The sequence below is a fragment of the Mauremys mutica genome, chromosome 3, assembly GCF_020497125.1.
Source record: "Mauremys mutica isolate MM-2020 ecotype Southern chromosome 3, ASM2049712v1, whole genome shotgun sequence".
NCBI lineage: Eukaryota > Metazoa > Chordata > Testudines > Geoemydidae > Mauremys > Mauremys mutica.
The window spans coordinates 43,664,989-43,689,537 of record NC_059074.1 but is presented as its reverse complement, the minus strand read 5'-3'; the positions used below and the strand labels follow the sequence as shown (position 1 = coordinate 43,689,537).

General features: G+C 38.2%; 1 protein-coding gene across 1 annotated transcript in view; it reads left to right on the top strand.

Moving 5' to 3' along the window:
* Window positions 1-24,549, top strand: part of CSMD1 (CUB and Sushi multiple domains 1) — a 1,651,174-nt gene that overhangs the window by 1,163,439 nt on the left and 463,186 nt on the right. The window contains exons 14-17 of the mRNA XM_045010124.1: window positions 16,975-17,157; window positions 19,900-20,226; window positions 21,047-21,241; window positions 24,232-24,370. Of these exons, the coding sequence (XP_044866059.1) occupies window positions 16,975-17,157; window positions 19,900-20,226; window positions 21,047-21,241; window positions 24,232-24,370 (844 nt within the window). The remainder of the gene's footprint in view (window positions 1-16,974; window positions 17,158-19,899; window positions 20,227-21,046; window positions 21,242-24,231; window positions 24,371-24,549) is intronic.

Genomic DNA, 24,549 nt, shown 5'->3' with positions numbered 1-24,549 from the left:
CCTGTCCTGTAGTAGGTGGCTTCTGGGTACTCTTTTGGCTCTGTCAATCTGTTTTTTCACTTCAGCAGGTGGGTATTGTAGTTTTAAGAATGCTTGATAGAGATCTTGTAGGTGTTTATCTCTGTCTGAGGGATTGGAGCAAATACAGTTGTATCTTAGAGCTTGGCTGTAGACAATGGATCGTGTGGTGTGTCCGGGATGGAAGCTGGAGGCATGTAAGTAAGTATAGCGGTCAGTGGGTTTCCGGTATAGGGTGGTATTTATGTGACCATCGTTTATTAGCACAGTAGTGTCTAGGAAATGGACTGCTTGTGTGGATTGGTCTAGGCTGAGGTTGATGGTGGGATGGAAATTGTTAAAATCACGGTGGAATTCCTCGAGGGCTTCTTTTCCATGAGTCCAGATGATGAAGATGTCATCAATGTAGCGCAAGTTAGGGGCGTTAGGGAACGAGAGCTAAGGAAGCGTTGTTCTAAGTCAGCCATAAAGATGTTGGCATACTGAGGGGCCATGCGGGTACCCATAGCAGTGCCACTGACTTGAAGATATATATTGTCACCAAATGTGAAATAGTTGTGGGTGAGGACAAATTAGATACAATTAACACTGGCCTAAACAGAGACTGGGGCTTTGGCTACACTTGCACTTCAAAGCGCTGCCGCTGGGAGAGAGCTCTCCCAGTGCTGTCCGTACTCCACCTCCCTGTGGGGAATAACGTACAGCGCTGGGAGCCACTCTCCCCGCGCTCCCAGCGCTGGGGCTTTGACCACACTGGCGCTTTGCAGCGCCGCAATTTGCAGCACTGGAGAGGGTGTGTTTTCACACCCTGCTGCAGCGCTGCAAATTTGCAAGTGTAGCCAAGGCCTAAGAATGGTTGGGTCATTACACTAATTGAATCTATTTCCCTATGTTAAGTCCTCACACCTTCTATGGGCCATCTTAATTATCACTTCAAAAAGTTTTTTTTCCTCCTGCTGATGATAGCTCATCTCAATTGATTAGACTTTTCCTGTTATGCATACTTCCACCTTTTCATGTTCTCTGTATGTATAAATATCTCCTGTCTGTGTGTTCCATTCTATACATCCGAAGAAGTGAGCTGTAGCTCACGAAAGCTCATGCTAAAATAAATTTGTTAGTCTTTAAGGTGCCACAAGTACTCCTGTTCTTTTTGCGGATACAGACTAACACGGCTACTACTCTGAAACCTGTCTTAACCTTGAAACCAATCTTTCTCTTCCTGCAATACCTTCCTTCATTTGCTACTCACCTTCCAACCTGTGCAACACATGAGCCTTGGGTTACAGTTAACAGCCTCCTTCACTACACAAACATGTTTCATCTCCAGAGCAGATCCATCATGTGCACTGAAGGAGGCAGGAGTCCTGTGAGAAGAAATGGTAGGTGATCATGTAATTGAAGACTTACCAAAACACATTTGCAAAAGGGGTCTGAATTAAGGTGCACAGGCAATCTTAATTCTGGCACTCCTAATTATTGAGTGCTTGACTTTGCAACCTAAAAGTTCTTTTAATGTCATTTCTCTGTGTAGTATATGAGTAAATTGCCTTTTGGTTTTCGTTCAAAAACCTTTAGCTGGCAAGCAATGCATTTCCTGTTTTCCCCTCCTGCTTTGGCATATCAAGTACTAAGGAGTTTCTCAGCATGGGCTCTGGTTGTAACATATGTTAAGATTTGTTATTTTAACTAGAACTTAATTATAAATTAATGTAACCTTCAGATCATTTAAAAGAACTGTATGGTAATGTGAAAGTACTGTAAATATGTAATAGCAGGTAGTTTAATTTTAATAGATTAATTCACATGGACATTGATAAGTTTACTTTTTTTCCTAAGTATACTTTGTAAGTATAAGAGAGATTTAATATTTATCTCTTGTTTTGAAAGTAATCTCAAATTGTGTGATAAATTTTCTGAAACCATTTTAATGGTGTTCTTCAGGGAATAGTAATGTGACATCATCACTGTTTGCCAACTACATGGTGGTACTATTTATGAAATGTACTTAACAGTTTAGATGGTTTTTATGTGTATTTATGTGATTTACAGATTCAGGACTATATAGAAAGCCATTATCGTATAATTTTTTAGAGGATGTCAGAAGAGCCCGTATGAATCTTAAATTGATGTGCTAACAAATCAACATTTTTTTCTGCATACAGTGACCTTTCTCTAAATGGAATATCTGAATAAAGTGCACACATTGTGTGTTACAAATACAGAACAGATTTGTTTGATTTTTTTCATCCTAATTTGCGTTGTTACTTTCAGTGATACATTCCTTTGGTTTAACAACAGGACATACCTGTTCAGTAGGGCTGAAAAGCCAGTTTTAATGGTGTGCCCTTGAGGCATAGTGTGTTGGCTTTGAGGAATAATGCCATCTATTCATATGACTGACCACTCTGTTTGAAGTCTAGTTGGACTTTATAATTATCTTTTGTTCTTGATTTATGGATACAACAGTTCCCACTACAATAGAAATGTAAGAATTTGCATACTAGATCACACCTGTGGTCCATCTAATCCAGTATTCTGCCTCTCACAGTGGTCAGCACAGGGTGTTTCAAAGGAAGGTGTAAGACATCCCACAGAAAGCAGATATAGGATTATCTGGCCCAAGGGGAGTCTTCTTCCGTCCTCTAATAGTTAGAGATTTTCTTAAGCCTGGAAACATGAGGTTTTCTATAGCTTTTAAAACTTTCTATGTATTTGTATAAGAATCTACATTATAACTATGATTATTGATATTATCCACATATGTCTGATTGGTTTTTTAATCTTGTTCGGTTCATGATTTCAGTGCCATCCTGTGACAATGAGTTCTGCCTATTTATTTATATAGACAAGGTGGGTGAAATAATATATTTTATTAGAAACCACCATTCAGCTACACAGAGCTCTTATTCAGGTCAGTGTATCTCAAAAGTTTTGTCTGTTCCACCAACAGAAGTTGGTCCAATAAAAGATATTACCTCACCCAAATTGTCTCTCTAATATCAGGGGTCCAACATGGCTACAACAACATTTCAAACATCTAATTCTGTTTTTGAAATAATCTTTTTATTAATATTAAATTGTCTACTTTTCAGTTTCATTGGATTTTTTTTTGTATTATGAGACAGGGACAATAGAAGTTCCTGATATACTCTCTATGTACCATTCATTATTTTATATACTTTTATATATTGTATATACTTTTATATCATTTATTATATACTTTTATTCATATCCTCTCTAAAGTAAATAACCCACATCTTTTCAATATTTTTCATATGAATCTTTTTCCCATTTCCCTAAAAATATGAATCACTTGTCTTTGATCTCCCTCTAATTGTGCAATATTTTTTGAGATGGGATGACCAGTACTGCACACAGTATTCTAAATGAAATCCCAACTACTGATCTATATGATGTTATAATATTTTTCCTTACTATTCTTCATCTCATTCCTTAGATTCTCTAACATCTTGTTTATTTATGACCACAGGTTTATATTGTATGTAAGTTTTTATACCATGCTCATCATCATAGTATTTTAGTGCCTTCCAGTAATGAATTAAGAAATATTTGTTCTCTCATCCTCTCCCCAGAGGGAGAAGCATATGCAGGGGGTCTTGTTTTGGTAATGTGTATTTTCTTGTAGAATATAAAAATCCCTGTTGCTGTGTGTTTGTTAGAGGAAGCAAGGTCAAATAAATGTACCTTGCACTTGGAGTTGAAGGTAGTGGTGATTGTGATGATCTGTAGTTTCGTTCCATAGCCTTGAACTGCCCTGAGAGAAAGTTCTGTCTCCTTGTAGATGGGCTGACTCACCCCTGCGGCGCCTGCTGCTGGTGACTCTGGGAATTAGCTCTGTTCCAGCCCTGGAGCGCCCTCTGCAGGCTGGTGATCTGCCTGTCCTCTGGCCCCGGTGCCCCTCCCTGGACCCGGTGCCCTTTTACATGGGGTGCTGCCTCCTGGCAGTAACCCCTTTCTCTCTGGGTCTTCCCTCCTCAGGGAACCCTCACCCTCTATCCCTACCTTGCCTCAGTATATGGCTACTGCCAGTCATTGTCTAGCCCCACACCCTGGGGCAGACTGCAGTATCAGCCTACTCATCACAGGCAAAGGGGTTTGGACCTGCTGCTTTGGTCTACACCCCTGGGCTGCCCTCTGCAACCCCCAGTACCTGTTAGCCCAATGCTAGGCCGCAGCCTGGGGCTTTCCAGGCTGGAGCTCCCCAGCTCCTCAGCCTTTCCCCAGCCCTGCTTCACTCAGGTATCCAGTCTCAAGCTCCCTGCAGCCAGGCCCTTCTCTCTCTGAAGGCAGAGCGAGAGTGTCTAGGCTTCTAGCTTCCCTGGCCTTCTTATAAGGCCCTTGGCTCAGTTTGGGGCGTGGCCCCAGCTGCAGCCACTTCCCCAATCAGCCCAGCCTAAAGGCTGTTTTCTTGAGCCTCCGCCCCTTCCCAGGGCTGTTTTTAACCCCTTCAGGGCCGGAGCAGGGGTCCACCCTGCTACACTCCTACACAGGGACTTTTTAGTCTATTGTTGAGAATTCCATTGTGCCAAAGGAGCATAGTTGTCAACCACCGTCCCAGAGCTATAGAAGAGCTTTTTAGATATCCTGAGCCTGGGTCATGCAGTGCTTTAAAAATAAGGAGTGAGTGCTTTGAAGATGAGGACTGAGTTCTAGAACATCATTCAAAATGCTATGGGAAGCCAGTGTAGAGAGTGGAGGACAGGTTTGATATGTCATAATAGTCTGTGTTGCTAAGGAGATGTGCTTCTGAACTAACTGGAGTTTCATAAGAGCTGAAGGCTCCATACCCAAGTATGAGAGGAGTCAAAGACATGAATAACTGAGCCAGGTCTTCATCCACCAGAATGAGATAGAGTTTCCTAGCTAAGCAAAGAGAGAGAAGGCATTTCTACAGCTCAGTGGCAGTAGGGAAATGAAGAGTACTCAGATACTATGGACTTAATAGACCAATTGTGGGTATGCATCTTCAACTAATGAAAACTGCACAATAGCTGCAAGCTCTTCAAAATACTTTCCTCTGCTTACCAGCATCACCTCTGTCTTGCTTAGGTTCAGCTTCAGCCAGCTGTTCTTCATCGAAGAGCTGATCTCATCCAAACTTTAGGCCATCTTGGTGATAATGATGTGGTCATGTCTGGTGAAGGACAGTAGAACTGTTTATCATTTGCACATTGGTGGCTCTTGAGTCCATGTTGTCTGACCAGTTCATCTAGAGGTTGCAGTAGGTGTTGTAAAGGACCAGTGAGAGATTTGATCCTTATGGAACTGCCCAAGTGAGGGTTCTTGTAGTGGAGGTGCAGTTTTCTATCACTACTTGTTTGAATACTTTCTAGGTGGACATACCCAGCCATTTTAATGCAGAGACAGCAGAATCTCATGTCAACAGTGTCAAATGATTCTGGGAGGTCCAGGAGCATGAGAATGGATTTCTGACCTCTATTCACTGACAGGAGAAGATCATCCATCAGTGCCACAAAGGCAGTTATAGTTCTGAATACAGGTTGAGATGGGTCTTGTTAGTTAAATGGGTTTGTAGTTGACCTTTTGCTAGCTTCTCTGTCACCTTGCTCAGGAATGGGAAGTTTGACACTGTGCGAGGGGGGGTAGGTGTCTAGGACTGATGTATTCATGGTGGGTTTCTTCTGTGTTGATTAGGCTATTACATGTTTGAAGGAGGAAGGGAAGCTTACTTCTCTGAGGCGTTGGCTGTTTCAATCAGAAGTGGCACTGGTTCATGATTCTCTTTCATAAATTGAGAAGGGGATTGGAGGATTCACAATTCTTGGGTCTAGACTCCTTTACAGTATCCACTCTTGATGAGTGAATGCACTGAATTCTGGGAACCTTGTCTGGTGTATCTAGACATTCTAGGATGTTGATTGGTGTATCTAGGTAGAGTGAGTATCTGTTGTTTTGATACTTTCCAAATGTGCATGATCTTTTCAATGAAGTAGGATGGTACTTCTTTGCAGGACTTGGTGCTCAGCTGTGATGCAAGTTGTAGGCATTCAGGATTAATGAAGCAGTTTATCACACTGGATTGCTCATTGGGGTGGGATTTGAGGAATTCACTACGTTTCATCTTGTCTGAATCAGTCTTTGTTTTTTGCCATGGGTGCTCTGGTTTTTGCCCCTCCCCCCTTTTTTCCAGTGCAGGTTGTCAGAAAACCAAGGAGATTTCTGTGGACAAGGAGGAAGAGGGGGCTGTTCAGGGGCCAACATGTCAATGACTAAAGCCAGTGTAAATAGTACTAATTCACCAGGCTCTTGATTCCTTGTCCTGCGGGTGGGGTGCTGTTGTTCGTTATCAGGCTTTGACATTTTTTGGAGTCCAAGAGTCTTCTTGATATTCATATTGAGCAGATGTCCACATTGAGCTGCCCACAATAATGTTCCAGTCCTTTTCCTGAGAGATGTAGTTAATTTAGAATGCAAGTTACTGAGTAGCTCCCATTGGCTTCACCTTTCCAGGTCACTGTGGTTTACAGGTGAAGCAATAAGAAAGGTTCAGCAGTTAGAGTTCTAGTCTGGGATATGGGAGCCACATTCAACTCCCTGCTCCACCACAAACTTCCTATGTGAACTCCAACATGTCACTTAGGGCTAGAGTCACAAAGGGATGTAGATACTTAACTTCCACTTTAGGTGCCTAAATCCCAGATTTACCTGCCACTGGTATTCACAAAACCCCTCTCAGCAGCTTTTGACCTATGTAGGTGATTTTCTAGGTGGCTAAAAGGTCCCTTTCTGAACCTAGCATTTAGTCTCCCTGTGCCCAGTTCCCCATCTGTCAAACAGGTTAATATTATTTCTGAACTCCACAGGGATGTTGTGAGGATAAGTATGCTAAAGTACTAGAACAGATATGGCTAGAGCTTTGGTGGCAAAAGACCCAGAGGACTGGGTCAGTAATTGGTTAAAAGGCAGGAAACAAAGGGTAGGAATAAATGGTCAGTTTTCACAATGGACAGAGCTAAATAGCTGTGTCCCCCAGGGATCTGTACTGGGACCCGTGCAGTTCAACATATTCATAAATGATCTTGAAAAAGGAGTAAACAGTGAGGTGGCAAAGTTTGCAGATGATACAAAATTACTCAAAATATTTATGTTGAAAGCAAACTGTGAAGAGTATAAATGGATCTCACAAAACTGGGTGATTGGGCAACAAAATGGCAGATGAAATTGAATGTTAATAAATGCAAAGCAGTGCACATAGGAAAACATAATCCCAACTATACATATAAAATGATGGGATCTAAATGAGCTATTACCACTCAAGGAAGAAATCTTGGAGTCATTGTGGATAGTTCTCTGAAAATGTCTGCTCAATGTGTAGCAGCAGTCAAAAAAGCAAACAGAATGTTAGGAACCATTTGGAAAGTGATAGATAAAACAGAAACTATCTTACTGCCACTAAATAAATCTATGGTATGCCCACACCTTAAATACTGTGTGCAGTTCTGGTCACCTCATCTCAATGTTCCCCTTCCCCCCACCCTTCCAAAAAAAATCAAATTGGAAAAGGTACAGAGAAGGGCAGCAAAAATGATTATGGGTATGGAACAGTTTCAACTTGGAAAAAAGATGACTAAGGGTGGATATGATAGAGGTCTATAAAATCATGACTAGTGAGGAGAAAATAAATAAGGAAATGTTATTTATTCCTTCACATAACACAAGAAGCAGGGGTCACCCACTGAAATTAATAGGCAGCAGATTTAAAACTAAGGAAATACTTCTTCACACAATGCATAAACAACCTGTGGAACTCATTGCCAGGGGATGTTTTGAAGGCCAAAAGTATAACTGAGTTAAAAAAAGAAGTATTTAGGTTCATGGAGGATAGGTCCAGCAATGGCTATTAGCCAAGATGGTCAGTGATACCACTCCAGGCTTTGGGTGCCCCTCCAACTGCCAGAAGATCGGACTGGATGACAGGGGATGGATCATTCAATGATTGTCTGTTTTGTTCATTCCCGCTGAAGCAGTGGTTCTCAACCAGGGCTACATGTACCCCTGGGAGTACATTGAGGTCTTCTGGGGGTACAACTCATCAAGATATTTGCTTAATTTTACAATAGGCTACATAAAAAGCAGTAAGAAAGTCACTACAAAATAAAATGTCATACAAACAATGACTTATTTATACTGCTCTATATACTATACACTGAAATGTAAGTACAATATTTATATTTCAGTTGATTTATTGGTAAAAATGAGAAAGTAAGCAATTTTTCAGTAATAGTGTGCTTGACACTTTTATATGTTTATGTCTGATTTTGTAAGCAAGTAGTTTTTAAGTGAGATGAAACTTGGGGGTATGCAAGACAAATCAGACTCCTGATAGGGTACAGTAGTCTGGAAAGGTTGAAAGCCACTGCTCTGAAGCTCCCGACTTTGCCCACTGTTGGAAGATAGGATACTGGGCTAGATGGAACATTGGTCTGACCCAGTATGACCATTATTATGTTTATAAGACTCTTATGTGGCAGGTAGGAGATAAAGAATGGAATTTTTATTTATTTATTTATTTTTGCTTCTATCTTAGCATCTGTCAGTTCTCACAAATACAACTGTTCTGGGCAATGGATAGCCTGGTTAATCTATGTTGCCTCCCCTTGGTTACAGAAGCAAGTAATTTTTGTGGCTAGAATAACTCAGATATGAACTCTTTCATGCTTGTGCTTACTTAAAGTGGAAATGACAATTTTAGTTCTGGATTTACTTGTTTTACTTGCAATATTTCGTTTACTGTGGTGTAACATTTTCATTCTGAACTAAGAACTCAGTTCATGACCTTAATGTCAGGGGAAAAAATCTAAAATAGTATAATGTTATTGTATTATGTTATGTTTTAGCTTCATGACAAAGCACTACATTATTTAGTAGGGAGGGTTTCATTGTTCAAATACTTAACAGATATGTGACAATATACTAGGAAAACAAGTTAAATATTGTTTTGCTGAATACACTGTATTTGAAGTAATTAGTTCATTATTGAATTGCACTATGAGATGACAATATTTAACAACTTGAAAAAATCCATAAGCAAAGTTCACTACAGTGATCACCCTTAAGGGCACCTTTGGGCTACATCCAGGTAGAGCTCAGTACAGCTCTTGGAGACAAGAGACACAAAGGGGACTTTATCTCACCTTTTAAATCCTCCTGTTCCTGTGGCTGTCTGGTTGTTGGGTTAGTCCCTGTTATAAATTAGAGCAGCCTCAGAGGTGCTGCATTTTATTCTAAGCTGCCCACAGTCCCAAGGGACCATTCCAATGGAGGGAGTGGGAGGATATGGCTGGGATGGAGAAATGTATAGGTTACTCTTCTTAACCTATGTGAGAGGGGTGGGTGGTATGGGACCAGCTATTTTGTCCTTGCATTATTTCAAGATTCCTCTACACTGATAGAATTATCCACTTGCCAATTAAGCTGGCTTTAAGGATGCTTTGGACCACCAAAGCACCCTCAATGAAGCTGAAATTATGACTCAACATGTTTCTGTTCATTGGAAAAATGTAACCAGTTTCTAGCTTTCAAACTGGTAGAAATCTTTTGTGTGTGATCACTATATAGCAAAGTGATTTAATTTTTATGTCAGGATCTGCATACAATGATTAATCCTGATGTTTTAGCCTGCTGCAAAGTATTTGTCTGTACATGGGATTAAAATGATATATCTTTGAGCTTTGCTCATTTTGCTACATACTCTTACAATTAATTTCCCACCATTAATTTTACAAACAAACAAACAAACAAACCAAAAACAGATTTTGGAAATTCCAAGCTGGATTCATGAAAAATAATCCTTTATTTTTGGATAATACCTTATCCCTAGCAATCTTGCTTCTGGAAAAGGAAAATCTGGACCCAGTTCCCTCATAGCCTTTAAAGGCTGTTGCTGAACCATAAACATAGGCTGCCAAGGATCAGTGATCTCAGAGATTGCTGCATCTAAAGTCATGGATTGAGACTGAATTTCCTCTATTCCTTAACAGGGGATTTGCAGGTGTCTGCCTTCACTGCAGACAATTTAGAGCATCCATGTTCAGGAAGGATCCTGATTAAATTTCCTGACTACATGAATATTTATTTACAACTGTCCAACATGCTGTTTTTTAAAGTTACCACTTTCTAACTCTCAGCCTCCCTAAATACTGTATTGACTTATTTATGGTCAGTATGGAATTCATGAATTTTGTCCTTTGAGTAACGAAGTTGAATTTTGGAAAAGGTCACAAAACTGTAAGGGTATTTGTCTTTGCGGTATCTTCTAAATTGAACATCACAACAAAAAATATGCTTTGTTGCATCTGCCACATTGTTTAAAACATTTATGAAGTATAGACGAGTGAATATATAGTTGATTCAGTTCTATTTATGCAAATACATCATTAAAATGTTATATGCTATTAATATTTTTAGGTTAAAGTTGTCGTAATAGGTATTAATATTCTCTTTACATGTGATTTATTGTCAGATAGTGTGTTTCACTAAAACATCAGCTGTAATGCTTGAAAACATAATGGTAACAGGTGCTTAATCGGAAGTGTGTAATTACAGTCCAGCAACAGGAAAAAAATGTCAAATTACTGCCATAACTAACCATATCAAAACCACAAAAGTTATAATATGGAATCACTGATCAACTATTTGAATCTTTCAGTTTTGTAGATTCAAGTAATGCAAAGATTTCTCATCTAGAAAGGCTTGGTTTGTTGTCTAACACCCTCACATTACCCATAGTTCTTCCTTAATCATAGGTTAAATGTTATTTTGAAACTGCCATAATTCCTCTCTTGAAAATAAAACAAAATGGCAGAAAAGGAATTTGATTAAATTTAAATGTGTACAATCTTCTCATCTTAATGTGTGGGAGAGTTTAATCTTGTCACTCTACCCACATAAGAAGAGAATATGCCCCCAAAGTTGGTTATTATTGCTAGTTTACAAACAAGATGAAAAGCCTTTCCCCAAACCACTGAAAAAGAGAACATAAAAGCTGGAAAGAACTGAATAAGATTCACGTTAATATTTTAGGTAAGCAGAGGAAGCTGGTATTTCAAATGGAGTTTGAGAGCTTATTTGCAAACGTCATGAAGTTCACACAGCTCTAATCATTTAGATCAAAAGAAATCTGGGTTTGAATGAGTACAGAGAATAATCCTAAAGGAATGGAGTTTGTATTGCCACTTTAAGTAGGTTAACAAAACAACACTGAATAGCTTTTATTTTGATGTTCTTCACTTTAACAGCTTTCTATGCTAGGTTTGAGTTATGCAAAAGGAACTTCTAACTGAGACAGGCTCAGCACAGCTCCTCCTAGGTTGGCCAGAGGGAGGATCCCTTTTCATACATCTGGTGCAGTGGCCACCTGCAAACCACAGGGTGGGGTGCTGGTTTGAGTTTGAGTTGAAATAATGTGCAAGATTCATCCTCAGTTAATTCAGTCACATTGCTAATTAGTTTTTTAATCTAGTGCCTGACAATCAGCTGACAGGCATAAAAACAAACAATGAAAGTAAAGTTTGTAACAAAACAAAAGTATATAAAAAGTATTGGGAATAATTAAATAAAATACAATACTTGACACAGAGAGCAAACATAACCAAATAATATTCCTTATGTATAAATATATAAGGTCAGATTTTTGGACAACTCTCTAGTTCCTTTGCTTTGCTCTGACACTGAAAAAGGGACATAAAGCTGGTTTAACAATCTTCTTGACTTGGGAAAATGGCTAGGTGGCATACACCTGACGTAACCTGCTCTTTATTACCATTCCACTCACAGCACCTGGCATACAGGGCACAGATGAGCAAAAGGGTTTGTGGCCAGAACATCACTGCTCTGCCACTGTTTGTGGCTGCCAGAACATGCCTAATTTAGAACAGCTCTGAAACTGTCCCACAATCAGCGAAACAGAAAGAGAGTCGGGGTTACAGTCTTTGTTATGCTCTTTAAAGCAATTAAGAATAAAGTGAACATTACCGGAAGAGACATAAGTCCTAAATACTCTGTTCTGCTGCCCATGGAGTTTTGGCCTGAGACACACATTTATACTTATTCTTTACAAAATAATTATCAACAAACGTCAAGTAATTATCTTAGAGTTTACTACTAAAAACTGGCAGCTATTTATAGCAAATCTTTGTCAGTTTTATCACTCCAGGACTATAGGTGAGTCTATTTACAAGAAGAAAAAACATCTTAAGTAAAGTTTGTTAAGGGACAAGAGTACATGGAAAGATTTTTGGAAGGAGACTCAATAAGAAATTTATAAAAATACTACCTATAGGGGAGGGAGAGAGAGAGAGAGTTTTCTAAAATGTATAGAATTCATGTTTGGTTTTGGGTTGGGGTATTTTGTTTTTGGTCATGGCAATTGTGAGACAAAAATCAGAGATTCTTGGACAAAGGTAGAAGTTATTGATCTATTTTATAAAATGTATCTAAAATTAAAGCAAGTAGAGGTCATTTTCATTGTTCTACTTTCAGACTAATAATACAGCATGATGTAGTAATGTTGAGTAGTTTTGATAGAAAAAAATAATTTTTTTATAGATTTCATAGATTTTTTTTTTTGAGGCCAAAAGAGACCATTAGTTAATCTAGTATGAGCTGCTGTATAATATAGGCCATGTAATTTTGACTGGTTGCACCTGTATTGAGTGTTTGTCTAAGCATATCTTCCAGAAAGGCATCCAGTCTTGACTTGAAGGTTTCAAGAGATGGAGAATCCACCATTCCTGTTGGTAATTTGTACCAGTTGTCGGAGAAAAACTCAGTTCTCGCTTTTTGTTTGGGTGCCGCAGAGTCAGATACTTTATTCTGTTTAGCAGCTACAACAGGGAGAGAGTGTACTAGGACATAGGGTCTCCTCTTCCTAGACAGGTCTCTCAACAGGTAAACAATTACAGCAAACATTTATACTTTTGTTACAGACAATAATAAGCAACAGCTGCATTTTGTTTATACATAGGTCATCCTGATATCTTGTTTTTCTCACTTCTAAAGAGACACCAGTCTACATATCGTATTATCTACACAAGGTCGAAAAACAACTTCTCACACAGTTCTTTTCCACTCGCCTCACACAATCCTCGCTTCTACAAATCTCGCGTTATTAGGGCTACAGCTAACCTAACTCTGGCTAACAAAGACTGTCATGCATTAAGATCCACTACAAATCCCTGTCAGTTCTTTCTGTACTTCCACACAGTGGCTAATAAACATGTATGCCAAATTTGAAAAGTTGTGGGGGGAGGTAAATGGCTTCCCTGGTCTCCCCAATTCTGGTGTCCCTGGTTCCAGCCAGTTGTCCTTGTTATGCCTTTTTGTTGTTGATTAAAAAGCCCTTTAGAATCTGGTATTTTTCCTTAGAGATATCACTTGCACACCATAATCAAGTCACCTCTTGATCATCTTTTTGAAAGAAATAATAAAATGCGGGGAAGTTGAGAAGCCTATTTTTTTTAGTAAGATAATAAAAATCAGGACTCCTTCCTCTTGCTACTGACTTGTTGTGAGATTTTGGCTTGCAGTCATACTGCACCATCTGCTGCCAGCCTAAGATGTAAAAGATAGATGGATCAAAACAAGAAATTGACCCAATTTGTTTTGTGAAATCAACGGCCTGCGCTAAACCCTTTGAGTTCAATCCTAGAGGGGGCCATTCTATGTGTCAGTTGTTTTTGTTTCTCCTTGATGCAAAGCCACTCTTTTTATTGATTTTAATTCCCTGTAAGCCATGTCGTCAGTCGCCCCTCCCTCCATCAGAGCAACGGCAGACAATTGTTTCGTGCAAAACCAGGCAAGGAGGCGATGGCAGCGGGACATGACAAGAGGGACATGGTCATAGACTTCTCACAAAGTACGGGCCAGGCAATGTGCCCCGGCAATGTGCACATCATGACGATGAGCTCTGCAAACTCACTGGCCAAACAGGAAATGAAATTCAAAAGTTTGCGGACCTTTTCCTGTCTACCTGGCCAATGCATCTGAGTTGAGAACACTGTCCAGAGCGGTCACAATGGAGCACTCTGGGATAGCTCCTGGAGGTCAATACCGTCGAATTACGTCCACACTATCCCAAATTTGACCCAGCAAGGCCGATTTCAGCGCTAATCCCCTCATCAGAGGTGGAGTAAAGTAATTGATTTAAAGAGCCCTTTAAGTCGAAAAAAGGGGCTTCGTCATGTGGACGGGTCCAGGCTTAAATAGAGTTAATGCTGCTAAATTCGACCTAAAGTCGTAGTGTAGACCAAGCTTAAGATAGTTAACTCTAAGAAGCTTCTGTGAAAATCTTAGTTCTCTTCCCCAGTTTTCTGATATCTGTTCAATTTGGGTAATGCAAAGTTGGTTGGACATGGAAGGGAGAACTCTCAGCAATCTCTTAAGGAATGAGTCATCAGCTGTGCTTCTGTGAAGCTCCAGCAGGCGTTGTGCTTCTAAAACTCCTTCTGAGGCAATGCAGCTCTGATTTGCCCCAAGACAGGATAGAGTTTTTGGAATGTACTGCTTAGGATCATTCATTGCTAAGCCATATCTTGAACTGAGCCTTTAGCTTCTACTCTACTGCAGGCTATAATAATTCCGTATTGATTATTCATGTTAGTTTACCATTAAAATGTGTTGACTCATTAGCATAGTCAGGTTAAATTATAGTGTACAACTGCTTGTAACAATAAAGATTTAGTGGATCAGTGGTCATGGCATTTGTTGTAGGTATTACCAGTTTTTAAAGAGATGCAGTTCCTCATTTATAACTGTTTATATATATTCATGTACTGTTCACAAAAGGTGAACGTTCTTTTGATGCTGGCTTCTGGTATGATTTCTAGTGATATCAATGTTTGTTTGTTTTTAAATATAGCAGCTGATTTCAAAACTACTTAGAGCTCCTCAGTGGAGTGGCTACTGATACTTTTTTTCTCTCCAAAGTTTAATCTTGCATTTGCCAGGAAAATATGTACAAATCTGCCTCTGCTGATGAACTACATGTACTCTGGTGATATGTATGGCAGACATTTCTGCATATTCATCAGCAATCTGATCATAGATGCTTTAAAACAGGGGTTTTCAAACTGGGGGTCGGGACCCCTTAGGGGTTGCAAGGTTATTACATGGGGGGTCACGAGCTGTCAGCCTCCACTCCAAACCCCACTTTGCCTCCAGCATTTATAATGATGTTAAATATATAAAAAAGTGTTTTTTAATTTTTAAGTGTGGGGGGGTCACCTCAGAGACTTGCTATGTGAAAGGGGTCACCGGAAAAATAGTTTGAGAGCCTCTGCTTTAAAGGCTCTAAACACAGTGGATTGGCTACACCTATGGTAATAAATCAAACCTGATTAACTTTTGCATATTAAACATTTCTGTTGGAGAAGGGGAATGTTGTCATATATCCAAGCTGTTGGGATTTAACACATGGTAGATTTAGTAGTATTTGACAATAGCTATCTTTTTAATAGAGTTGGAGAATCAATAATATTTAATAATATTCAGTGAGGGTGGAAGTTTGTTGTTATCCCTGATAACATTTCTTATAAAGACTCTTAGGTAAAACCCTGCCCTGTTGAAATCAGGAGTTTTGCCATTGACTTCACTGAGGCCAGGATTTATTTGTTATGGATGTAACAAAAAAGCTTACTTTATGTATGGAAAGACATATATAGATCTTGCTCCTGCTCCATCCAAAATCAGTGGCAAAACTCCCTTTTAATTTAATGGTGAAGGTAGAATTGGGTGCTAGTTGTCAAAAACAATCATTTAGTTACTGTACTGTAATACTACTTCTCTCATTATTTAATATTTATATTTCATGCATCTAATATTCTCATTTAACATAGGTTTCACAAGAAAATATGTCTGTATTAATTACCAGCTGATAGTTACAAACATATTTGATGTTTAACTTCATCTGACATCAGTATTAGTTAATCCTCAGCATGCCTTTAATTATAATACTTATGACTACTCAAAAGTTGACATTTGACCTTAATAGGAACGATCATTTAAAATATTGTTCTATTTCCAGTGTAGTTGGTTGTATTTGGAAAATGTTGCGATTCTACTTTTTAGAGTATAACATATCATTATTGGGTTTCAGCTTTATTGTGTTTCATTGATTAAATAGCAAGCTTCTTGGACTGTCCAATAAAATGCTTTTTGTTTTTATTTTTTAATCCTGTTACTAACAGCCCTGCAAACTGAAATTGGGGTTTGAGAGTCAAGATGTATTCTTTGTTGCTAAACAATCATCAGTGAATCTGCAGACCCACTTCTATCCATGGTTATACCACGGAAACTGCTAATGTTTTAAATTCTGTCCTCAGATATACCCAGGATTACACAGGTGTAAATATGGCCCCATAGTTTGAAAGAATTGCTATCTAAATTCTATGATGCACAAAACAGAATATAATCCATCTCTTTGACTGTATTGGATGTATTGCTACCACGAGTAAAAGTGGTGAAACCTCTTTTGTCTCAAGGAAGTGAATACACATAATGGGAAGCAAGGGCCACATCCTTTCCCTTCTGAAATCAATGGAAGAACTATATATTCACTTCAGTGATGCAGGATTGAGCTTGGTAAGCAGATCTGCTGAGCAAGAAGGTGTCCTATCTACTTTTCACAGTCACACCACTCCTAAAGGGAATATAATATCAGTTAATGCAATTGGTTTTGATTATTTGGGATACAATTTTCGAAAAGACCTAATTCCCATTTCCATTTACTTTCAATTAGATCCTAAGTCACGTCAGTATGTGCTTTTGAAAATTTAACTTTTGGTCTATTATTATTTTTAAATGTTATTTCTGGACATACTGCTAAATGTCTGTAGCAGTTTTTGGTATTGAAATATGCATGGTATGCAAATATATGTTTATAGTCAATATTTTGTTTCTCTCTTCCAAATTCAGAAATTGAGAAAGGAGGTTGTGGAGACCCAGGAATACCATCATATGGAAAAAGGACTGGCAGTAGTTTTCTGCATGGAGACACACTTACCTTTGAATGTCAGGCAGCTTTTGAACTTGTGGGAGAGAGAATGATCACATGCCAACAAAATAACCAGTGGTCTGGCAACAAACCCAGCTGTGTTTGTAAGAATTGCTTTGATTTTTCCTTCCTACTAAATTCTTGACCTCAGTCTATTCCTTCTTTTGGCACTTGCAACTCACCAGCAGGGAAACATTTCAAAAGACCTTGAAGATGTGTTCAGTGATAACTCTACTAGATAGCTTAGTAGTAGCTCATTTACAGGGAACATCACGCAGAGCCATTTTAGATTTATTTCCCTCATTTTGTATTTAATTGAAACATTTAATACTTTTAATGTAAATGTGAGTTGAATAAAACCCTAATTGAGAGACTGCTAATAGCACATAAGTGTTCAGTAGGATATCATAGCACGTATCTAGAGATTCTGGCAGGGTGAAGTACTCTGCATATACACATCAGTAAAATCTTTCTTTTTTTAACAACTTAATAAGGTTGCATAATAATTTAAGCAATATGGGGTTATCCAGCACAGAACATGATAGGTAAGATCAGTGGATGTGATTTTTTTTCTTTTTGCCAATAAAAAATATTTATAGTCAAGTTTGCACTTTGGATGGATTTAAATGATGTCAGTTTATATAATTCAGAAGTAAAACAGAGTAAATCTTTGCAAGTGGGCAGGTAAATTATGCTTTTTATCTATCTTCACCATTTTTAGAAAATGAACACCTTTTTGCAGTTTTACAAGTATAGCACAGGGACTTATCTTTTGAGGGCATTTTCAAAAGCACTTTGGAGCACAATTTAAAAAGTTAATGGGGCTTGTGTTGCTAACATTGGTCTACACGCAGTTTTTGTACAGGTTTAACTGTGGTGGTTAGGGGTGAGATTTTTGTTTTACTGAAATAGCAATACCAGTACAACCTTTAGTGCTGTTTTACCAGTGTAGCTTATTCCCCATCCCATATATGAGTAAGCTATGCTGGTATAAACAGATTTATATTGGTGTATCTACTTCCACACTAGGGTCATAAATAACTTTGCTTTAAAAATGGCTAGATATTTTATGTTTCCTTCTTTGTGTGTTTCAAAAATGATCAAATTTATGTTTGAGACAAATAGGTTATTTTAATAATTTAATTATAATTATTGAGGGTAGAAGAAGTGGATTTTTGCAATTTTTCCTTTTCAAAAACATGCCTACTTTTAGTAATGGTGAGAGTGATGGTTCACCAAATATTCAGAAAACATGAAAACTGATGCAAATCTGAGTTTTCATAGTTCACAAACTAGTAATATTGCAGTTTTCTTTTTAAAAATAAGATGTATTTAAAATTACAACCTGCTTTAAAATTGAGATCAGGCTTTTAATTTTTCTAAATCTGCTATACACAGTGGGCCAGGTTTTCACTGTTGCTTCAACAGACCTCCAATTGTGTGTGCACAACTTTGTCCATGCATTCACCCTTTTCCCCCCCATGATCCTCCACAGGTCAGAGGACATGCACAAGTGACAGATCCTATTACTTGTTCATTCAGCTGATATAATTTGCATATGCAGTACCCTTTGGAACAAATGGGTTGTGCAGAAGAGTGTGGCAGCCTTTTGAGAATCTGTGTGTGTGTGTAATTGCACTTTTCATTTCAGTAATCAGTTTAGCTTAACATTTTAACACTTGGAAACAACATTTTCAAAACAAGTTACTTCAGTCCTATAAGACAAGAGAAAATGTATTATTAAACAGTCAAAACATTGATTTCAAATTGAAACAGGGTAAGGGATAGAAAGGATCCAGCCTTTGTGTGGTGTGCAATGAATCTTCCCCTTACTCTATGTACTCCCTGCTCAGATACCAACCACAACTTTGAATACCAGGAATTGTTCCTGGTTAGTGGTGTTCGGGGTGTAAGCCATCCCCAAAAGAATGAAACAGAATCATGATTTACTCCTTTTCTCCCACTTGTACCATCTACCAGAGTTGGCCAGTAGTAGAGGTGAGCATATATTGCCTCTGTTTTAGAAGTGGATTAGGCCATGTCTACACTACCACTCATGCTGGCAAAATTTATATCACTCAGGGTTGTGAAAAAACAACCCCCGGAGTGACAGAAGTTTTGCCGGCATGAATGGTAGTGTGCACAGCGCTATTAGCAGGAGAACTTCTCCCACCAATATAGCTGCCGCCGCTCATTGAGGTGGTTTTATTATGTTGATGGGAGGCTACATGAGTGATCTTACAGTGACACAGCTGGATTGGTACTGCTATGCCACTGTGAGCTCACTAGGGTAGACATGGCCTTAGTGAGCATTCTTCTTTGGAACCTTTCAGACCACCACCTCACGCAAGTGGAGACTTACACTATCCGCTACATGAGCTTATACCTTACTGGCACAAATTGGCTCCACATGTCATTTTTGATTGTCACATGAGTGTTCACGCAAACTCCATTACTACTTTCAAACCAGCAGACATGCATCCAGACTCCACTACTTATATGCACATTCACTTAACTCACAACACTATTGTTATGTACACTCTTGAAATGGATTCTGTTTTTGCTTCTAACAATAAATAACTTGAAAGCTCTGATAGTGTCATATAGCCACATGTGAGGAACTAAAAAATCATAAATGCATAAAAAGGCTGAAATAAATGCTAGACTAGGGAAGTAGACTGACATTATTAAACATGATCACATTACAAGCTCCAGCTAGCAGGAGTCACGATTTGTTAGCCCAATCTTCAAAACCATCCGTTTTCCACAGAAAACAAAAGTAAAAAGAAACATGTTTTGTATTATTGCTAAATATTATTTTGAGAGTCTGTTATTGTCTCTCTTAGTCTCATGCTTCTTCAACTTCACTACACCATCCGGAATTATTCTTTCACCAAACTACCCTGAAGAATATGGGAACAATATGAACTGTGTATGGTTGATTATTTCGGAGCCAGGAAGCAGGATTCATCTAATTTTCAATGATTTTGATGTGGAGCCTCAGTTTGACTACCTTACAGTGAAGGATGATGGGATTTCTGATTTACCAGCTCTTGGCACTTTTTCTGGCAATGAGGTCCCTTCCCAGCTGGCTAGCAGTGGGCACATAGTAAGACTTGAATTTCAGTCAGATCACTCTACCACTGGAAGAGGCTTTAATATCACTTATACAAGTAAGCACCTGTTTGTCTAGTTTGATATTAAATATAACATTTTAATTAAACCCTTTCTTAATTCATTTTTGTATTATTGTGACCAAAGAATGTGTGTGTTTAGACTAACAGATAATTAAATTTCTGAAGGAAAACCACTGTATATGTGATTTTAAGATATGAGGTCTTAGTCTTTAATGTAAATTGCAAAAATATAGTATCTATATAACATACATATGACACTCTTTCACTGAAGATTTACTGTTTTCAGTTAGTTTTCCAACATTCTGTGTAATCTCTGATTGTTTACTCTTACTATATATACAGCTCAGAACCAACAACTCTTAATTTAAAAAATATTGAAAATAAGAAACTAGTATGATGTGTGTAAAAATGTATAATTAAATCTGTTACTTGGTAACCCCTCCTTCATATATCTATTGAAGTGCCTAAGTCTAAGGTGCTCTTTGTTGAAATGTCTGATAACAGATGTTGTCTTGAAAGTAACACTGCCACACTTGCTACAAACTACTGGCCCTTTTGGAAGTTTTGGGTGAGGCAAGGGTAGAGTAGGCATGGAGACTGCCCTCTTACTCCAAGAGATGTTCCACTTAGGTTGGAGGTGAATTGGCAGTAAGGCTTGTTCTCTTGCAGCCTGTGATTCTTCCTGTCCTATGGATAAATCAGTCTACAAGGCTTTCGATATGGTGCCTTGCCAAGCACTAAATACACATTAAAAAAAAAATCCCACCTGTAGGTAGATTTAATGTAGAATTTTTGCTGTCATTCTTGCACAAATAATCTGAGGCTTTTGTTCTATTTTTTTTCTTTTTTAAATCAGCCTTTGGTCAGAATGAGTGCCATGATCCTGGAATTCCCATAAACGGAAGACGTTTTGGAGACAGATTCCTTCTGGGAAGTTCTGTTTCTTTTCATTGTGATGACGGCTTTGTTAAAACCCAAGGTTCTGAGTCCATAACCTGCATTATGCAGGATGGAAATGTTGTGTGGAGCTCCACTGTCCCACGCTGCGAAGGTAAGAGACACAATCCTTCTTTTATAGCTACTGTCTTACATAGTATAACTATTTTATTTTTTATTTTATTTTCACATTTAGAACATAATCAAGACTGTTTTGGCTTTTGTTTATCAGTTTGTTTGTTTGTTTACAATAGTTTCAGCGACTAGAGAATAGTATGCAATATCTCAAGACAATATACACATCTTTCAAAGAATAGAGTATCACATGAAAACTTTTTGTTGTAGATGTGTTGAAGTTTTGACTACCACCTTTGTCTATTAGCTGTGAGTTATGGCTAGTGAAAGGATATGGTAATTTAGATACATATGGCATATAATGGAATGGTGGTAGCTGCCCTATAGTTTAGACTGAAGCTAGCTTCCTATTATAAGCCTGAATTGTAAATTCTCCCTATAACTTCCCCAAAACAAACTTATCCCCCTGAAATTTTGAATGTCACATGTGGTCATGGGGCAGATTCCTTAATTTTTACCAAAATTCCAAGAAAAAATAATTTTTTAAAATTCTGGTACTTTGAAAATATATGTGTGTGTGTGTGTGTGTGTGTGTGTGTGAGAGAGAGAGAGAGAGAGAGAGTGAAAAATTCCTAAATGCTCATTATGTCTCCAAAATTACTTGGCCTGAAAATTCCAACTTTGTTTTCTTAGCCTTGCCTAGGAAAAGATATTAATTAGATCAGCTATTCAGAATACTATCTCACTGTGCTGTGCCAAATATAAGATAGAAATATAATGGTCATAATAGGCCAAATCCATTATTTTCTAATGGATAAGTGGTAGGGCATTACACAAACTTAAGCCAAGAAGTAAGTAACCATTTTTCTTATGTAAACATTATGGTCAAGAAGATTCATATCCTCTGACCTCAGATAGTTCCAGATACTCACTGATATATTTTTGTAGATATAGGGCTAGACCTTCATAGTGTAAATCGTCATAATTCTATTGATGTCAGTGGAGCTACACTGACTTACACCAACTAAGGATCTAGCCCATATTTCTGTCAGTATTCTGGCTGTGCAAGAAATCATTTCTTGAAAGATAGTGTGCATTTTTAAGAAATTTAGAGATACTGAAAAAAGCTGGCAGCAATTTGATAAGATGTGTTAGATGTAAGCTTAAGTGCTGCACTAGCAAGATTCCTAATCTTAATAGGGCCATGTAATCAATTGCTCGATGGAGCAGTTTTTGCCTAGAGCAAGAACAGTCTATTCCGAGGGGGTTTCTTCATCAAACAAAGTTTTCTAATTTTTAAATTCTGTACACATAATTGGTTCAGGATTCAATATCCTCTTTGTAAAACTTCATTAGAAAGTTTTCATAGGTGCACAAGCAAAGGAACCATGTTGAGAGCACAGGGAAAGAATGAGCAGGGAGAAACAAATACTGAAATGATTGTCTTTAAGGGAATACATTTGTAGGGTTTTATCCTTCTCCCACTGAATCTTGTAGGACATTTGTCATTGATTTCAATAGGAACAGGATTAGGGTCTTAATTCACCAATCAAAAAGACTAATAGTTTTTCAGTAAGTGCAGTTCTTTCAACTTAAAATAAAAATGTCATTTATTTAAAAGCTATTTCTTAGTGTAGATTTTTTTTTAATTCTGACAAAAGGTTTCTTTTTTCTGATGGTAGTTATAAACCAAGTGTCCATTGCTTCAGGGTAGTTTGGAGTTAATCTGGTCTGATTGTGCATGCCCATGACTTGATTGAGCTACTCTGTTATGTTCTGCTTTCAAGCACAGTTAGCAATCATCGTAATAAGTGATGTGTGAAAAGTTCTTCTGCACAGGATAATACTTTATCTGCTGCAGATCAACAAAGTTTTAATAAGACTAAATAGATTTTTTTTTAAATAATATAGGATAAATTGCACTTTTTGTCAGCTTTAAGAGAGTACGGACTAGTAGCATTCTGCTAGCTAATATTTCATCCATGGGCCTGAATCTGTACTCATTTGACTTAATGTAATTCAGGGAAAACTGTACTGAGATCAGTAAAACTATACTAGCATAAATCTTGAGTAAAATCAGAATAATCCCTTGTGAATTCAGTTTCTGTTACAAACAATATACTAAAGATATGACCATTAATTCACTTGTCATAGCTTCATATTATTATTAATTTGTATATGGCATTATTGGTGTTCCTGGCACTGTTTGAAGAGACTGAAGACTTTTGCGCAGTGCATCACAGAACTCTCAGTCAAGAAGGAGGTGGAGCTAAGGTGCCTTTAAGACATCTTTAATACCCTCCAAATTCCTATGTGCTTCAGTGGTGCTTGGAATTTCCCCAGAGCTGCATGCTGTGATCCACTCTTGTTAAGCTTCTCTTGCCCCCAGCCTCACCCCGATACATACTCTACAGCACGGCTTGGGAAGGGTTTTTGGAAGACAGCCTTACAGCTTCTTCCTTAGTTCCTGTGCTGGGGCATTTCTCCCCTGTCTGGATCTGGGGTTTTTAGAGCCCTGTTACACTGCTTCCAGACCTTTTTATAAGATCTTTAAGATAAGCAGTTCCATTTACTTCAATTATTACTCACCCAATAAGGTACTACTCAGTAAGAACAAAGTTGGCAGAATCAGTCCCATCAATTGTGAGTCCTTGTTCTTTTATCTGTGTACCATTCCACACAAACCTATGGTGCATAGTCGAACAAAATCACTATTTATGAAGTAATGTACTACTCCACCTACTACTCAGAAAGGTTTGAAGAATCAAGTCCTAAATGAGCTCTGACAAGACACAATGTCAGGAATGCCATTCAGAAAGAGGGGTGTGGGTCCTTTATAAAAAATAAGTAAGCAGGATTACTTTTGTCATATAGTATATGTCATTTGTTTTTGCTTTTCAGATTTTCTTAAAAGTTAACTGAACACGGTGTGTGTGTGTCTGTATGTATGTGTGTGTGTGATTTATCAGCCCATTTAACTGTAATTTATAGGTATATATTTCACTACATATATATGCTTTTATTTCCCAGCACCATGTGGTGGACATCTGACAGGATCGAATGGGGTTATCTTGCCACCAGGATGGCCAGGATATTACAAGGACTCGCTACATTGTGAATGGGTGATTGAAGCAAGACCAGGACATTCTATTAAGATCACCTTTGACAGGTGAGAACAAGAGAGAAGTCAAACAACAAGACCTATCTCAGCACAAACACAGCACCCACATGTTAAAAGCAAAAGGAAAGGAGTTGGGGATATGGAACACTGCATTAGCTGCTCCCAGTAGAAATCTCTGATTCTGTGCTCTGTGTTCTGATTTAAAAATTGTGAACTTTCAGTAGACA